At 44.4% G+C, this 18995-nt stretch overlaps 1 protein-coding gene across 1 annotated transcript in view; it reads left to right on the plus strand.

Moving 5' to 3' along the window:
- Window positions 1-18995, plus strand: part of LCOR (ligand dependent nuclear receptor corepressor) — a 129910-nt gene that overhangs the window by 73544 nt on the left and 37371 nt on the right. Inside the window, exon 5 of the mRNA XM_030202871.1 lies at window positions 15459-15740. Coding sequence (XP_030058731.1) covers window positions 15459-15740 — 282 coding nt within the window. The remainder of the gene's footprint in view (window positions 1-15458; window positions 15741-18995) is intronic.

The following is an 18995-nucleotide window of genomic DNA, read 5'->3' on the forward strand; positions in this document are numbered from 1 at the left end:
CAATTTGTCCTTTCAGGGGTCTTGCTTCATCTCGGCCAACCACATGCAGCTTCAGCCTGCAGGTCACCCCAGGATTTTTTCTTGCTTCCGGCTGATGGGATCTGGTTCCCTCCTCAGGTTTCCTAGTAGCAAGACACCATTTTTCTGGGTTCCATGTGGCATTGTACACCTTTGTGTCTGCCAGATGTGTCTTCACCATACTTAAGTAGGGTTCCACTTTGGAGTTCTCTTATTCTTCTGCGGATTTCTCTTGGAACCTTCAAGCAAGCTCTAGGCGTCTTACCAGCCTCTGATGGCCACCCTCTTTGTTTTTGGACACATTTGAGAATGTGCTTGGTTGCAACTGGGGCACAGGAACTATTCTCTTTCCTGGATAGTTCCACAGAAGGGAAATTACTTCCTCCGATAATGCCTTTCAGGAGTTTATGGTTCTCCACTTCACAATAGCAGCATAGCTATCTGTCGTAGTTTCTCTCCAGCAGTAGGACCCTGGCCTAGTGGTAGAGTACATACTATTGAACTGATTGTTAGGGGTTCAGCTCACTAGGGTCCTGTTGTCCCTTCCTGTATCTCTTGGAACCGTGTTTCCTGATCCCCTTGCATTTTGATGCTTTGGAATCTTTCAAGGCCATTTTCTCGTTATGCCAGGTCTTTCTCCATTTCCATTTCTCCAGGGTCCTTTTTCAGGGCCATGGAGGTATTTATTTATTTATTTATTTGTTACATTTGTATTCCACATTTTCCCACCTATGTGCAGGCTCAGTGTGGCTTACATATTGCCGGAGATGCGATTGCAGACTCTGGTGTAAACAAATACAGAGTGATGTAGAGGTAAGATAAGGTTCATGTGGTATTGCCACATGAGATAGGTTAAGGTTCATGTGGCATAGCCACATAGGGGTGTCGTACACAGAAGAATTGTGTTGTGACCATGATATATTTTGTTGTTATTGTGTCCATACTGTATTTTGGTTTTGTTGTGTTGCAGCAGTCAGGCTTTTATGTTGGGTTGGTGGGGTATGCCTTTTTGAACAAATAAGTTTTTAGTGTTCTCCGGAAGTGTAGGTGGTTGTACATAGTTTTTAAGGCTTTTGGAAGTGCATTCCACAATTGTATGCTATGTATGAAAAATTGGATGCGTAAGTTGATTTGTATTTGAGTCCTTTGCAGCTTGGGTAGTGCAGGTTTGGGTATATTCGTGTTGATTTTGAAGTATTTCTGGTTTTAGTTTTAGTTGAAATGTGTTTGCCTAGGAGTCCATGGTGTTCAAGCTGCTCTTGATTTCATTGGTGATTTCTCTCAGATTACATTTGTAATATTGTGATGTCATTTGCATATATGAAAGGGTTCAGGCCTTGGTTGGGATAGGGTCTTGGCTAAAGGGGTCATCATTAGGTTGTTGAGGATTGGTGGTAGCGGTGATCCTTGTGGTACTCCGCAGTCTGCCTTTCACGGTGATGATATGGTTGATTTTGATTTTACTTGATATGTTCTTGTGGTTAGGAAACCATTGATCCAGCTAAGTATGTTGCCACCAATTCTGAACTTCCTTAGCGTCCCTCCGGACCGGCCCAGAATGTGACTGATGGGTTGTGTACGCCTTCCAGCAGGTGGAGACTGAGAAAAAAAGTTGTGACTCTAGCGAGCCAATAAGAGCCCTTGCCATCTAGAGAAAGATCCAGTAATCTCAATCTACAGCAGGTGGAAGGTGGTGAGCCTGTCAGTCTCATTCTTTTCTCTATTCTGTACTAATTTTTTCTTCTATTTGTTTCTGTGCATCTTTTGTGAAAAAACAGACAAAACCCCCCTGCTTTTCAGAGGCTGAGGTCCGTGGGGGTCTCTGGGTGCCTCGGGGGTGTTAAACTCGGGTGGCCGAGTCTCTCCCCCCTTTCCCTCCCTTTTTTGCTTGGGCTGTTTTGTCTCAGCATCTGATTAAAAAAGCAACATTTTCCTCAAACTCTTCGTGGGAAGAGATTTTGAAATTAAGGGAGAGGCAGCTGCTTGTAAAAAAAAAAAAAAAAAAAAAAAAAAAGTAATTGCCTTTGGATTCAGGCTGTTTGAGTCCGCTGCTTGCAGCACAGCTGTTTGAATTTGGGTTTTTTCCTGAGCAGGGCAGCTCTCCGCGTTTTAGTTTAAAGGGCCGTTTTTTGTTTTTGTTGGAATCAGCTGAAACTTTGGAGGTGCTTGGTTTGTCAACGTCGGGGAAAGCGGCTTTTGTAAGTTCTGCACTGCGGCAGAGATTTTAGAGGAGCAGGGTAGGGTGCAGGATCTATTAAGTTGGTCGTGGCGGCGGGGAGGGCCGATTCGGGTGTTGTTTTGCCGGTCGCGTCTTCTTCTCTCCTGGCCGTGGTTTTGGTGGGAAACGCTGCCATTTTGAATGTCTCGCCGACTGCTGCTTCCCAGGCCTCTCTGCCTGCTTTCCCTTCTGCTCAAGTTCCTAGTTTGTCTCAAAGTGAGGCAGGTTTTCCTCCGTCGTACGCTTTGGCTCCGTGGTTGGTCGGCAGATGTGGCCTCTAAGTCTAAGCTTAGTAAATTCCCTTTAAGGGCTCTTTTCTTTTTGGAGAAGAATTGGACAAGCTGGTGAATAGCCTGGGTGAGGCTAAGGTTCCCAGGTTGCCGGAGGATCGTCCAAGAGGGTCTGGTCGTGGCAATTTCTCAGCTCATGGTAGAGGCCGTGATTTTCGTCGGTTTTCGGCCAACTAGAGTTTTTCAGGGACAATGCTCCAGATTTTTCCAAAGGACTCAGTCCTTTCAAGGAGGTCGTCGAGGAGGTCGAGAGGCAGGGAGTTCTCTTTCCTCCTCCTCTTGCCCTCAACAATGAAGATGTGCGGGCCCAGCCTCAAAAACCGGACCTGAAGACCCCTAACAAAGGGGAAATAAAATCAATCAGGGTGGGTTTCTGGAGTGGCCTGATAGCACTAAAGGAAAGAAAATGATCAGGTAAGACAATTTTACCTTCCTTTTTGTTCATACCAGACCAGTCCAGAATAAGTGGAATGTAACAAAGTAGTACCAAAAAAGGATAGGTCCAGAAGACTGAAACAAGAAAGTGAACAAAGGTTAAAGCTGGAATTCCTTAAGATTCCATAGTATACTAGTCTCAGTGAGAGAGATGCATAAACCGAAGGTCCATGAAGAAAAAGGCAAAAAGAAATGCTAAATTTACTGGAGGGCATGAACCAGAATGCTGATGATTATTATACATTAAAGTTGTATCAACAGTCATAGCTTCTGTTGGAATTCTTCCAAGCTAATCTCCGTAAAGCACAGGCTAAAGACAAGGAAAACAAAGAGTATGGTATCCCCAATAGGAATTCCACTTACTCCTGAAGAAAACAGTGGAAGGAAAAAAGGGAAAATATCAAAATTTGAATGATAAAGGAGATTCCCTTCTATCAAAGGGTCCCATAATTAGGAAGAAAATTGCCTGTAGGCATTTGTAAAACATTGTCCTTAAGATAGGAATAGAAGGATAGGCAATGCAAAGAGGGAATTAACTCCCTGGACCAAACACAAAGGCTGGTAGCTAACAGAGCCAAGACTGCCCTATTCAGACAAAGACGACTATGTTAGAAAGACCATAGATAGTTTCCAGGCTTACAGATGTTTCTTCTCTATGTGAAGAATAACTAGAGTGCCATCATAAGAGTATAGCATCCGGAGAAATAACAATCAGACAGCACACTGCAGCTGATACGGAACCTAGTAGGCTCCTAAGGAGTACAGCCATTCTTTTGACAGCAAAGGAGCACCAGCTAGGAATTTTAAAAAGTAAGCTAAATATTCAGAAGAGACACGGAATTCTGAAAAAAATGAGTTGCACAGTATTACATTAAGAATCTACATATATAAGGGCTGTACCAAATATTTGTACTCGATTCAATTCGTCCCCAAATATTCCAGATTTGGCCAAATAGCAATTTAAATTCAAATATGAATAATCCAGGGCTCTACTGTGCTAAATCCTACCGAAATAAACACATGATCTCTGATTTCATGTTGCTTCTTTTGTTACGGGGTTGTGTACGCCTTCCAGCAGGTGGAGATTGAGAAACAAAGCTGTGACTCTAGCTAGCCAATAAGAGCCCTTGGCAGCCAGAGAAAGATCCAGTAACAAAGTACCAAATCTGAACTTATCTAGTAGTCTTAGTAGTATATTGTGGTTTACCATGTTGAACGCACTAGACATGTCGAATTGGAGGAGGAGGATATTTTTGCCTGTTGCTATTTCCTGCTTGAATTTGGCTAGGAGAGTGAATAGTACTGTTTCTGTGGTGTGTAGTGAGCGAAATCCTGACTGAGGTTCGTGTAATATTGAGAATTTGTGTATACAGTGGGGGAAATAAGTATTTGATCCCTTGCTGATTTTGTAAGTTTGCCCACTGACAAAGACATGAGCAGCCCATAATTGAAGGGTAGGTTATTGGTAACAGTGAGAGATAGCACATCACAAATTAAATCCGGAAAATCACATTGTGGAAAGTATATGAATTTATTTGCATTCTGCAGAGGGAAATAAGTATTTGATCCCCCACCAACCAGTAAGAGATCTGGCCCCTACAGACCAGGTAGATGCTCCAAATCAACTCGTTACCTGCATGACAGACAGCTGTCGGCAATGGTCACCTGTATGAAAGACACCTGTCCACAGACTCAGTGAATCAGTCAGACTCTAACCTCTACAAAATGGCCAAGAGCAAGGAGCTGTCTAAGGATGTCAGGGACAAGATCATACACCTGCACAAGGCTGGAATGGGCTACAAAACCATCAGTAAGACGCTGGGCGAGAAGGAAGACAACTGTTGGTGCCATAGTAAGAAAATGGAAGAAGTACAAAATGACTGTCAATCGACAAAGATCTGGGGCTCCACGCAAAATCTCACCTCGTGGGGTATCCTTGATCATGAGGAAGGTTAGAAATCAGCCTACAACTACAAGGGGGGAACTTGTCAATGATCTCAAGGCAGCTGGGACCACTGTCACCACGAAAACCATTGGTAACACATTACGACATAACGGATTGCAATCCTGCAGTGCCCGCAAGGTCCCCCTGCTCCGGAAGGCACATGTGACGGCCCGTCTGAAGTTTGCCAGTGAACACCTGGATGATGCCGAGAGTGATTGGGAGAAGGTGCTGTGGTCAGATGAGACAAAAATTGAGCTCTTTGGCATGAACTCAACTCGCCGTGTTTGGAGGAAGAGAAATGCTGCCTATGACCCAAAGAACACCGTCCCCACTGTCAAGCATGGAGGTGGAAATGTTATGTTTTGGGGGTGTTTCTCTGCTAAGGGCACAGGACTACTTCACCGCATCAATGGGAGAATGGATGGGGCCATGTACCGTACAATTCTGAGTGACAACCTCCTTCCCTCCGCCAGGGCCTTAAAAATGGGTCGTGGCTGGGTCTTCCAGCACGACAATGACCCAAAACATACAGCCAAGGCAACAAAGGAGTGGCTCAGGAAGAAGCACATTAGGGTCATGGAGTGGCCTAGCCAGTCACCAGACCTTAATCCCATTGAAAACTTATGGAGGGAGCTGAAGCTGCGAGTTGCCAAGCGACAGCCCAGAACTCTTAATGATTTAGAGATGATCTGCAAAGAGGAGTGGACCAAAATTCCTCCTGACATGTGTGCAAACCTCATCATCAACTACAGAAGACGTCTGACCGCTGTGCTTGCCAACAAGGGTTTTGCCACCAAGTATTAGGTCTTGTTTGCCAGAGGGATTAAATACTTATTTCCCTCTGCAGAATGCAAATAAATTCATATACTTTCCACAATGTGATTTTCCGGATTTAATTTGTGATGTGCTATCTCTCACTGTTACCAATAACCTACCCTTCAATTATGGGCTGCTCATGTCTTTGTCAGTGGGCAAACTTACAAAATCAGCAAGGGATCAAATACTTATTTCCCCCACTGTATATTCAGTAAGTTGTTTGGCTACCATGCTTTCCATCAATTTGACTGACAGCGGGATGGATGCTACTGGTCGGTAATTGGTGATTTTTATTTGCTTTTTTCGTGGTGTCTTTTGGTATCGGGGTGAGTAGAATGTTGCCATTTTCCTTTGGGAAGAGACCTTGTTGAAGCATGCAGTTTAGGTGGGATGTGAGGTCTGCGATGAGGCGGTCAGCGGCGGATTTCATTAGATAGTTGGGACGGATGTCTAGATAGCAGTGAGTGTTCGAGAATCTGCTGATCGCCTGTGCAACTGTATCGACGGTAAGGGGGTGGAGGCGAAGTTTAGCCAGGTTCGGTCAGCCGGGTACTCTACAGCAGTTGGGTCCAGTTTATTGAGGAAATTTTCTATGTTCGGGTTGTTGTGAGGTAGCGTGTTGCGTAGATTTACAATTTTTTCATTGAAATAATTGGCAAGTTTTTCTGCAGATGGGATGTCTGTATTCGATGAAGTGACCAAGTTGGTGTCTAGGATTTTGTTCACGAGTTGGTATAATTTCTTTGTGTCTTTGTTGTCTGTCCCTATTTTGGTTTTATAGTATGATCTTTTGGCCCGTTTTATTGCGTTTGTATTTTCTTAGTGATTGTTTCCATGTGTTGAGTGTGTATTAATCTTTATTTTTTTTCCATGCTCTTTCAAGTTTCCTGGTTTGTGTTTTTAGCTTTTTCAGTTCGTCGTTGAACCACAGTATCGAGTTGTGTTTGCGTGATGTTTTTGTTCGTAAGGGTGCTATATCATCTAGTATGCCTTTGCATCTTGTATCCCATTCCAAGAGATAGTTTATGGAGTCTTTGTGCTGTCCAGTCATTGTTGTATGTCATTTGCCAGAATGTTTTTGTGTCTACGTGACCTCTTGTTCTGTAGGATGTGGGTTCTTGGGTTTGGTGTGATCCCTTCTTCCGCCAGTGTAGGGAGAGGTTTAGTTTGTAGTGATCAGACCAGGGTGTTTCTGTCCATTTAATATCTGTTATGAATAAGTTCTGGTTTGGTGACATTTTATGTGAGATGAGATCCAGTGTGTGCCCTTTGACCTGGGTTGCTTGCATTTGAGGCCATTTGAGCTCCCATAGATGGAGGACTTCCTTGCATTCTTGTGCGTTGATTGAGGTTGGGTTTTCTAAGTGAATGTTGATGTCTCCTAGTACTAGTACATTGGAGTCAGCTACACATGTGTTTGAGATGAAATCCATGAAGTTTGTCTGAACCTTGTTCCAGCTACCTGGAGGTCTGTAAAACAAGACACCAAGTCAAATGGTCATGCAGGATTTTGTACTGGCAGCCTTCCTTTGGTTGGGTAGGGTGGGGGATGTTCCGTGCCTCGGACCTGGTTCATTTGTGACTTTCTCTCTTGAGAGTATACAGGTTTATTTTTGGGTAGTTATTCCCTTTCAGTCTCTTGGATTTGACTTCGGTTTCTCCACAGGTCTATTCTTTCCAGCCGCATTTGGGAGTACTGGATGTGATAGTCACCATGGGCTTGCGGTCCACATTTCTTTCTGTTGCTTCTAAGGAGCAGATTCTTGCCCAGGTCAGGGTCTACTTCTTCTACCAGGCCTTTGGCTTTGGGCTACGTGCAAAGGCAAGGACCTCTGTCTTCGTTCTTTCATGGGCCTGATTCCACTTTGGCTGTTGGTTCTTCTTTCTATTGGTCCCTCCAAACCAAACTCGAACACAGCTAGTGGTTCCAACACTTCCTTTCTTGGACAATTTGGAAGTTCTTTCTTTCTCGGCAGGTGTCCGTATGCAGCTTTTTGGTTGCTAGGGCATATCTTAACTGCCTGGCACGGATTTAGAGTTCTTCCCAGAATCCGACAGTCAACCTCTACCTGAGTTTCTAGGTGGGAAGTTGGAGCTGGTGTCTTTTCCAGTTCCTTGTATGATTTGGTTCGGGTATCAACCGAACAGGATGTCTTTGATGGTCACGGCCTGCAGTTGCTGCATTACATTCTACCTCCTTTTACAGGCAGACTGTTGTTGGCACAGGCTTACCATTGTGGGTAGTAAATCTAGGTGGGACATCATCCTAAGTACAAGTCTCGCTGTTCTTTTCATGTGGGTTTGCACCCTTTATTGTTTGGTATGCCATTTGATATCATCCGGCAGCTTTGTTAGGTTCCGAGATCATGATCTCGGTCCAAGCAGGGTTTCGGAGCTCTGGTTCTTGTCCTGTTGAGCTCCACCGGAGTCCTACGGTGATGATACGCCCAATCTCTCTTTGTCTTTTCTGCTGATTAGGTGTTTGACATACTGTCCTACACTTTTGGGAATTGAAAAAGTTCTGTGGCTCTGCTCTTTTGTTCAGGCTTTCCTTGGGATCTCTGGAGGAAGGTGTCTCCCACAACTGTGCTACCTTGTTAGTTCAAGGGAGCTACCAAGTCTGCAGCTGTTCTAGTGAGTTTCTGTTCCGGCTGGATTCCGGGCGCCGCCTTTTCCAGTCTGTGGCACCTGTCTAGACTGAATACTGTCTGTTTTCCCTGGAGTAAATATATGAGGCCATGACAGGGTCTGCCTTGTGTGCCTTCTCCAGTTGTTCCTTTATAGATACTCTGCTACATGGCATGCATCCTTTTGGAGTATCAGGGGATTCCGGTTCCCGCCCTACTTAAGGACTTCTTTGCTACATCCCACAAGTCTCTGGATTCATCTGCTGCTGACGCTAAGGAACGAAAAATTGTCTAACCTAATTTCTTTCCTTTAGTTGCAGCAGATGAATCCAGAAGCCCACCCTGTTGTTGACGATGGTTCCTCTCGGTTGGTTTTCTCAGTTGGACTGTGTTACTACTTTTTATGTATTCACATTTTAGATGGACTCTGTGATCAGTTTCCGTGTTTGCAGTCCTTGGCTGATTACATTTTCCTGTGGGGAAGGAGATATAGTGTAATTCTGTTTCCTTCTGACTTGTGAGAAATACTGACAGAGCAAGGAGCATTCCATCCTGTAAGGCATTACAATTCAGTGCTCTCTCTCCACCTTCTGGTAGATGGACACAATCCAAAAGTCTCTGGATTCATCTGCTGCGACTAAAGGAAAGATAATTATCAGGTAAAACATAATTTTTCGTTTTCTCTTCCATGTCATGAAAGGTTCCCAGTGGCTTCAAGTGCTGTGCTCGCTGCAGTCGGACCTTCTCAGTGAATGACACCCATTCCTGGTGTATCCAGTGTTTGGGGCCAGACCATAACTCTACTTATTGTGTTCTGTGCTTGCGTATGCAGAGAGAGGCTCAGAAAGAAAACCTTTGGAGCCAGGTCCGAATCATCTACATCTGCATAGACATGAGTGTTGCCGCTTGCACCAGCATTGGGTACATTGGTCCCCATAGCTGCTAGACCCGTGTCCGACACAGGGAGTGGGTGTGCATAGAGCAGTTTTCCACTTGCTGCTAGGCCATCCACTGTGCAGGGCCCTTGGGACCGGTCAGCATCAGACCTGGCCAGGGGTACGTTCGACAGTTTTGATGTAGCATCCAGGATCGCTGCCCAAGGTATAGTGATGCACAGACTCTAATGGCTGCGTGACTCTGACCTAGATCATTCGGTCCAGCAGCGGATGGCGGATGTTCCTTGCCGGGGGGATAACCTTTTTGGTGAGAAAGTAGAGGATGTAGTTGACCAGCTCAAGAAGCACAATGATGCTATGGATTCTCTCTCCCGCCGGGCGTCTTCTGCTACTGCCTCCTCATCTAGGAGGTTTTATGGAGGGAAGAGGAGTGCTCCCTATTCCTATGCTAGGTGTAGGTACACTTCTGCTTCTCAGCAGCGTGCGCCTAAGGCCACTGCGGCTCCCCAGCAATAGCAAGGGATGGGCTTTTGACTGGCTCAGCATAGCCGCAGACAAAGTATATGTACCGGACGATTTGCCAGTTGGGGGGAGGTTAATGTTTTTTCACCAAAGGTGTGGCCTCTTATAACCTCCGACTGGTGGGTTCTTCAAATTGTCCGGTTAGGATACACCCTCAATTTGGACACCAAGCCTCCAAATTGCCCACTGGGATCTCAGTCCTACAGCTCCCAGCACAAGCAGGTGCTTGCAGAGGAACTCTCCGCCCTTCTACAGGCCCAAGCAGTCGAACCCGTTCCACCAGGGGAAGAAGGGTTAGAATTCTATTCCAGGTACTTCCTTGTGCAAAAGAAAACAGGGGGGATGCGTTCCATCCTAGACCTAAGGCCCTTGAACAAATTTCTTGTCCGAGAAAAGTTCAGGATGGTTTCCCTAGGCACCCTTCATCCCATGATTCAGGAAAACAATTGTCTATGCTCTCTGGAGTTAAAGGATGCTTACACATACATCTCGATACTTCCAGCTCACAGGAAGTATCTTCGATTTCGGCTGGGAATACAGCACTTTCAGAACCGTGTACTGCCTTTTGGCCTTGCGTCTGTGCCCAGAGTGTTTACCAAATGCCTAGCTGTAGTTGCAGTGTCGCTATGCAGACTGGGAGTGCATGTGTTTCCTTATCTCGATGATTGGCTGGTGAAGCGCACTTCGAAGGAGGGTGCTCTGGAGTCCGTGCGAATGAATATTCGGGTGCTAGAGCTACTGGGGTTTGTCATAAATTATCCTAAGTCCCATCTCACCCCAGTCCAAAAATTGGAATTCATTGGAGCTCTGTTGAACACTGACAGCTCAAGCTTATCTTCCCGAGGCAAGGGCGGACAACCTTCTGTCCCTGGTGTACATGGTTCGAGTGTCTCAGCAGGTCACGGCCCGGCAGATGTTGAGACTTCTGGGGCACATGGCCTCCACAGTTCATAGCACGTCTACATATGAGATCAGCTTAATGGACCCTAGCGTCCCAGTGGTTTCAAGCTGCGGGGGATCTAGAGGATGTAATCCAACTGTCCACCTGCTTTCAGAATTCTCTTCAGTGGTGGACGATTCGATCCAATTAGACCATGGGACGACCATTTCAAGTTCCTCAGCCATGGAAAGTGCTGACGACGGATGCATCTCGCTTGGGGTAGGGAGCTCATGTAGATGGGCTCCACACTCAAGGAGCTTGGTCCTTTCAGGAAAGAGGTCTGCAGATCAACCTCCTGAAATTAAGAGCAATCTGGAACGCTGTAAAGGCTTTCAGAGATCGGCTGTCCAACCAAGTAATCTTAATTCAGACAGGCAATCATGTTTTACACCAACAAGCAGGGGGGGCACCGGATCTCACCCTCTGTGTCAGGAAGCCGTCCAGATGTGGCTTTGGGCTCGCCGTCACGGCGTGTTTCACCAAGCCACTTATCTGGCAGGTGTAAACAACAGTGTGGCCGACAGGTTGAGCAGGATAATGCAACCTCATGAGTGGTCACTGAACATGGGCGTAGTCCGCAAGATGTTCTGAGCGTGGGGCACCTTCTCGGTGGATCTTTTTGCCATTCAGATCAATCACAAGATCCCTCAGTTCTGTTCCAGACTTCAGGCCCACGACAGACTAGCATTAGATGCCTTTCTCCTACATTTCTCCTCTAGTAGGGAAGACTTTGCTGAAACTCAAGCAAGACTGCGGAACCATGATCCTGATTTGCACCCTTCTGGCCGTGTGAGATTTGGTTCCTTCTTCTTCTGGAGTTGTCCTCCGAAGAACCGTGGAGATTGGACTGTTTTCCAACCCTCAGAACGAGGGGTCGCTTCTACATCCCAACCTCCAGTCTCTGGCTCTCACGGTCTGGATGTTGAGAGCTTAGAATTTGCCTCCTTGGGTCTTTCAGTGGGTGTCTCCAGAGCCTTGCTTGCTTCCAGAAAAGATTCCACAAAGAAGTGTTATTCTTTCAAATGGAGGAGGTTTGCCGTCTGGTGTGACAGCAAGGCCCTAGATCCTCTTTCTTGTCCTACACGGACCCTCCTTGAATACCTTCTACACTTATCAGAGTATGGCCTCAAAACCAACTCAGTAAGGGTTCATCTTAGTGCGATTAGTGCCTATTTCTGGACAGCCTTTAGTTCGCTTCATGAGAGGTTTGCTTTTGTCAAAGCCCCCTTTCAAACCTCCACTAGTGTCATGGGATCTGAACGTCATCCTCACCCAGCTGATGAAAGCTCCTTTTGAGCCACTGAATTCCTGCCATCTGACGTACTTGACCTGGAAGGTCGTTTTCTTGGTGGCTGTTTCTTCAGCTTATAGGGTCAGTGAGCTTCAGACCTTAGTAGTACATGCACCTTGTATCAAATTTCATCACAACAGAGTAGTCCTCCGCACGCACCCTAAATTCCTGCCAAAGGTGATGTCTGAGTTCATCTGAACCAGTCAATTGTCTTGCCAACAATCTTTCTCCGTCCTCATACCCGCCCTGGCGATAGCAGTTTGCACACCTTGGACTGCAAGCGAGCATTGGCCTTTTACGTAGAGCGGACGAAGTTCTTCAGACAGTCCGCCCAGTTGTTTGTTTCTTTCGATCCCAACAGGAGGGGAGTCGCCATCGGAAAACGCACAATCTCCAATTGGCTAGCAGATTGCATTTCTTTCACTTACACCCAAGCTGGGCTGACTCTGGAGGGCCATGTCATGGCTCACAATGTTAGCCATGGCTGCGTCAGTGGCTCACTTAGCCTCCATTGAAGAGATTTGCATGGCTGCAACGTGGTCATCAGTCCATACATTCACATCTCACTACTGCCTTCAGCAGGATACCCAACTCAACAGTCGGTTTGGGCAGTCAGTGCTGCAGAATCTGTTCGGGGTTTAGAATCCAACTCCAACCCCCTAGACCCATTTTTGTTCTGTTCCAGGCTGCACTGTCAGTTAGTTGTTTGATTCCAGGTCAATCTATGTTACATCCTCGCCTTTGCGAGGCCCAATTGACCAATGTTCATTGTTTTGAGTGAGCCTGTTTGCTAGGGATACCCCACATGTGAGAACAAGCAGTCTGCTTGTCCTCTGAGAAAGCGAAGATACATACCTGTAGCAGGTATTCTCCGAGGACAGCAGGCTGATAGCTCTTACATACCCGCCCACCTCCACTTTGGAGTTGATTTGTTGCTTTTTATGCTTTTGATTTAACTGATAGAATGCATTTGCGCGACGGTCCGATTCCTGGGCCGACGCAGACGTCGACCCACATGTGAGAACAATCATCCTGCTGTCCTTGGAGAATATCTGCTATAGGTATGTATCTTCTTTGTTCTAGTTCATTTTCCATTTGTGGAAGGAGATGCATATAAAAAAAACACAAAATGTTTTCAGCAATTATTGCACATGCTTGGAAAAGAGACAGATGAGGGGAGATATGATTGATGTCTACAAAATCCTGAGCAGTGTAGAACTAGTAGAAGTAAATCGATTTTTTTTTAACTTGTTCCAAAAGTACAAAAGACTAGGGGGATACTCGAGGAAATTACATGGAAATACTTTTAAAACACATAGGAGGAAATATCTTTTCACTCAACGAATAGTTAAGCTCTGGAACTCTTTGCTGGAGGAGGTGGTAACAGCAGTTAGTGTATCTGGGTTTAAAATAGGTTTGGACAAATTCCTGGAGGAAAAGTTCATTGTCTGCTGTTCAGATGAGACAGACATGGGAAGCAGCTGCTTGCCCTGGGATTTGTGGTATGGCGTGTTTCCACGATTTGGGTTTCTGCTTGGCCACTGTTTGGAAAACAGGATACTGGGCTAGATGGACCATTGGCCTGACCCAGTATGGCTACTCTTATGCTACTTTTATGTTCTTATGTTACGTTTATGTTCACATCAAGCTGTTCTTATTAGGAGCTCTCTTCCACTAGAGATTAGATTAGAAACTGATTATATGAGATTTTGAAATAAATTAAAATTCTAACTCTTTCAGAAATTCATTATTAAATAAACTGCTTGTTAAATGGATTCATTTTATCATAATTTATAAAATGTGATATTGACGTGTTGATGTGAAGTCTTATTGTTAATTTCTAGAGTTGTTCTAGTCTCTCTATGTTTGTTATCCACATTGAACCAAACTTAATGGGGAATTGCAGAATATAAGAAATGTTTATGTTCGGTTAGTATCTTATGACATGTTACATTCAGGTACTGCTGTTCAGCACAGACGTTGGATAGAATGATGCCCTTTCTTTTTTCGGGTTCATAGGCTTGCATCTTGCAGACTGATTCAAAAGGGCAATGTGATACACCCCAGGCAATTGCTTGACTTCCTCACACCTTGCCTTGCTGCTATACTGTTTGTTCTGTGAGAAAGCAGTGTTGCTTAACTCTTCATTCTCTTAGGCTCCGATGCCCAGAAGCAAACATGGGAGCTAGAGGCCATTAGCATTGGACTAGCACCTGTGTTTTCCAGCATGCAAATCACAGACTCCCCTACTACCAGAAATGCCATTCTCGCCCCACACTAGCGCAAATAGCATTGAATTGTGATTTAAATGAGATTTTTCCATATTCCCTGAAGTGTTCACAGCACAGTGCCCTGAAGGCACCCATAATGCAGAAAACCTAACGCCAGCTTGTTTCTGGCATTAGGGTTTCTGAAGAGAGGATTCACATTCCCAATTGGACAGCCGGAAGGAGGAGTGGTGGTGATGCTGTAGTGGCAGTGGGGAGGTGCCAACCTGAGAGGTAACATCTCGAACCATGAAAGTGAAACCCAGAAGCTTGACAGCCTCCTTCCTGTTACTTGGTTGCAGCTAATGTGAGCGACTTGAACCAGAAATAAGCTGCTCAGACCTCCCCATGGCACACTGGTATGGCACACCTCAGAAGCTCCTGTCCCCCCCATCGGACTGGGCATAAGCTTACACACAGATCTTGTGCACATTCTCCTGGCACGATCCTGATGCTTTACTTTCTCATGCTTGAAGCTAATAGTGGAGTGGAGGAGTGGCCTAGTGGTTAGAGCACCGGTCTTGACATCCAGAGGTGGCCAGTTCAAATCCCACTGCTGCTCCTTGTGATCTTGGGCAAGTCACTTAACCCTCCATTGCCTCAGGTACAAACTTAGATTGTGAGCCCTCCTGGGACAGAGAAATATCCAGTATACCTGAACGCAATTCACCTTGAGCTACTAATGAAAAAGGTGTGAGCAAAATCCAAATAAATAGCGTTCATATCGTTTGCACGTACTATTAGCATTGAGCATGAGGAAGTTATTTTTGTGCGCTGTTGTGCTGGTAAACTCAGTGCTGTTCAGTACAGCGCTGGAGTTTTGAGCATTTGGGAATTGGAGAAACTAGTTCACATAATCAATCCTAGGATACTAGTTCACATAATCCTTCCTATTTTATCTGGGCACTGGTTTCTACTATATAGCTTATATATTGAATTGAGGGGAGCTTCTGAGAGGAATTCAGTCTCTGGGTTTTATAAATGTTACTCACTTCTGTGGGCTGCTGTCCACAAAATACCTGTGAAAATTCAATAGCTTTGCTGTACTCTATGCTCTTTTTTTCTTCTTGTAGCAGTTTTATCTTTTTATTTTTGTTCGGATTTTCTCCCTCTGAAGATTATTAACTTGTATTAAGAAAAAACATCTTTAAAATGTGTTTTGACTGTTGAAATCTAAATATTTTATCTTGCAGACAGCCCCAGGGTGTCCGACCCAAATATTCCCTTAGTGGCTCGTGAGATAATGCAGCGAATGATCCGACAGTTTGCTGCTGAATATACCTCAAAAACTAGCTCTACTCAGGACTCCAGCCAGCCCAACAGCACAAAGAACCAAAGCCTGTCGAAAGCATCCCCAACACAAACCTCTCCTACAGCTGCAACATCTCAGAACCCTGTGCTTAGTAAGCTGCTGATGGCTGACCAAGACACTCCTCTAGATCTTACTGTGAGAAAATCAGAACCTAGTGAACAAGGTATGGCTGGGTGTGTGTCCAGGTTGGTGTGATCTCTATCCTGTTTCTGCTTTGCCCAGTGTTCATTATGGAAAGTTGGCTTTGCACATTCTTCCCTATGTTGATCTTTTTAAGATTCTTATAGTTTTTGAATGTTAATATTTCTCTCTTTTTGTTGCTTTTGTACTAACATACAGAATATTCAGTTATTACCACATTGTTAACGTAAAACAATTTTTAATAAAGCAGTGGTTAGTGTGTAGTGCCACAGTAACAATATGCCTATACTAATTTTTTTTTCAGGAGCATTGTAGAAAAGAATGAGAAAGATGGTTAACATCAGTTTTGCTCTACACTACTACATTCAAGTGATTAGTATGTCTGTACAACTTGAGATCAGACACTTGATCTCTTATTGCAAAATGTACACCAAGCTTTTTTTTTTTTTTTGTTTGCTTAAAATTTGTAAAGGTAGCTGATTTGATATACCACAGTTCATGTACAAGAGCAGAAAGATGTACAATATCATAAATACACAAGGAAAATTGAGATTAAAACAGGATTAGGGGAGTGCAGTTGGGAAGAAGTTACATTTTGTAAGAATTCTAAAGAGCAGGGAGGAATGGCAGACTCAACAGAGGAAAAACTGTTAGTGCAAACAGCCAAGATTTTAGGCCCAGTTTGAAAGAATACGAACATCTCAAACTTGAGTATAGCTAGGCCAGCTCTTCTAGGCAGACTAGGCATTCACCTAGGGTGCCATAAATCTGAGGGCAGTCCTCACAGCCCTAATGGAAAGTGAAAGTGGCTGGTGCAGAACTTTGAGTTGAGGCACGTCTTCAAGTGCTGCCCCCCTCTGAATAGGAAGATGGTGTGGGAGTGGCAGGTTTTGAACTCATTCATCTGCTTGACTCCATACTTTTCTTGCTTTACTTTAGAGCTGACCTGGTGAAGGGCAGAAGTGGCACTGGTAAAAACAGAAGGGAGATGCTGGATGCCTGAGGGAAAAGGTGTAGGGAAAGGAAAAAGCAATTATTTGTATTTTATTTATTTGGATTTTGCTCACACCTTTTTTCAGTAGTAGCTCAAGGTGAGTTATATTCAGGTGCATTGGACATTTCTCTGTCCCAGGAGGGCTCACAATTTAAGTTTGTACCTGAGACAATAGAGGATTAAGTGACTTGCCCAAGCTCACAAAGAGCAGCAGTGGGATTTGAACCGGCTACCTCTGGATGTCAAGACTAGTGCTCTAACCAGTAGGCCACTTCTCCATTCCTGTGGAGATAGGGCTAAGGGCCTTGATCCACTCCTTGAAGGGGAGGGGGCATGGATAAAGGTTTACCATCCTAGTTCATCAGATACCCTTGGAGCAGCCCTGGGTAAAGCAAGATGGTATACCAGAATTAAGTAGCATGTAGATTCAAGGTGAATTCTGTTGAGAGCAGGGAGAATTGCTAGTAAACAGAACTGAAAAGAGTTAACTATTTGTGGTGGTTGGTAGGAAGGGACTTAAAGATCAAGGTTAGCATCTTAATATCCTAAACACAATGGGAAGCCAATGATGGCCAGAAAGGAGACTTACTATGTTATAATTTTCCTGGCTCTACAAATGAGTTTGGTAGCTGTTTTGTGTGAGCCACAGGTGTTTGATAGAAAAAGAGGCAATGGTGTGGAAAAGGTAATGTCTTCGCTTCCAGTCTCCGAAAGCCACCAACAAGTCAGGTTTTCTTGATATCCCTTGTTGCCTTCAATGGCAGAAAATGGTGAATCCTCAAAAGTCCAACATGAGAACTTACCAGTGGGTTGGGGATTGACAGTGAATCTTGGCTAATCCTAGCACACTGCAGTTAAGATCAGAGGGAGGAGGCAGAGTTCATGAGAATGCTGGTGGGATTTAGTGAAGAATTGGGGGTTGGTTTGGAGGCAGTTCTGGAACTTATTTATTTATAACATTTGTATACCACATTTTCCCACCTATTTGCAGGCTCAATGTGGCTTACATAATTCCGCAAGTGGTGATTACCAGTTCCGGATAGGAGAAATACGTAGTTGGGGCAAAGGGACAGATTAGGTTAGGTTAAAAGAGGAAAGTTCGACCTATGATAAGAGCTAAAGGTTAAACTTCAATTATGACAAAAAATAGCTTAAACAATTAGGATCATTAAACTGGAAATCAAGATAATTAGCAAAACAGTTGAGATATAGAGAATACATGTTGTATAATTGCGTTTTGTTAATTTGAATTTATGAGGAGGAGTTATTGTATGCTTAAATAAGTTTTCAATAGTTTATGGAAGGTCATGATTGTTATTTTTATAGATTTTGGTAATTCATTCCAAATTTGCGTGCACATGTGAGAGAAGCTGGATGCATATTTTAATTTATATTTCAGTCCCTTATAGTTTGGGTAGTGGAGATTCAGGAATGTTCGTGATGAGCTGGTAGAGGAACTTGCTAGGTCTTTATACTCTATCCCATTGGTAAAAGAATATTTTCTCACTTAATTTCATAGACCCTAATCTGTCTAGATCATTCAGGATGGTTAGGCAGCTGAACAATCCTTCTCTCATGTCTTCTGTCTATTGTTTTTCCAAAAAAACAAAAAACTTTATATATTAAATTGGCAACACCAACTGGAACAAACTGCAATACAAAAGTTGTCTCCCCAGTATGTTCATACTAAATTTATATATTTATTTATTTGTTACATTTGTACCCCACGCTTTCCCACTCGAGGCGGGTTCAGTGCGGCTTACATAGTAATAGGGGTTACAAGGTATTGTAGAGAGAGTACAAGCTGTGGTATAACAGAATAATGATGGAGATAGGTGGGATGGGCAAGTAAGAAGGGGGGTAGAAGAGGCAGAGGGGGAAGGTTGAAATGAGCCAGGGATAAGGGGTGGGAGTGGCCGGAGGAGGGAATAGTTTGAAGGTTAGCATAGTCGTTGTCGAGTGATTAAGTGGTGGGTAAAGGGTACATAAAATTAGGTTAGATCATTTGGGTATGCTTGCTTGAATAGATGAGTTTTCAGCGATTTCTGGAAGGGTAGATAATTGTTGATTGAGCGAATGGATCTGGGTAGGGCATTCCATAGTTGGCTGCCTATGAAGGAGAAGTTGGATGCATAGGAGGTTTTGTACTTGAGACCTTTGCAATTAAGATAGTGTAGGTTGAGGTATGTTGGAGAAGATACTGACCTGTTTCTGGTTGGAAGGTCTATCAGATCGATCATGTAGTTCGGAGATTCTCCATGGATAATCCTGTGAATCAGTGTG

This window comes from Microcaecilia unicolor, chromosome 5, assembly GCF_901765095.1.
Source record: "Microcaecilia unicolor chromosome 5, aMicUni1.1, whole genome shotgun sequence".
Classification (NCBI taxonomy): domain Eukaryota; kingdom Metazoa; phylum Chordata; class Amphibia; order Gymnophiona; family Siphonopidae; genus Microcaecilia; species Microcaecilia unicolor.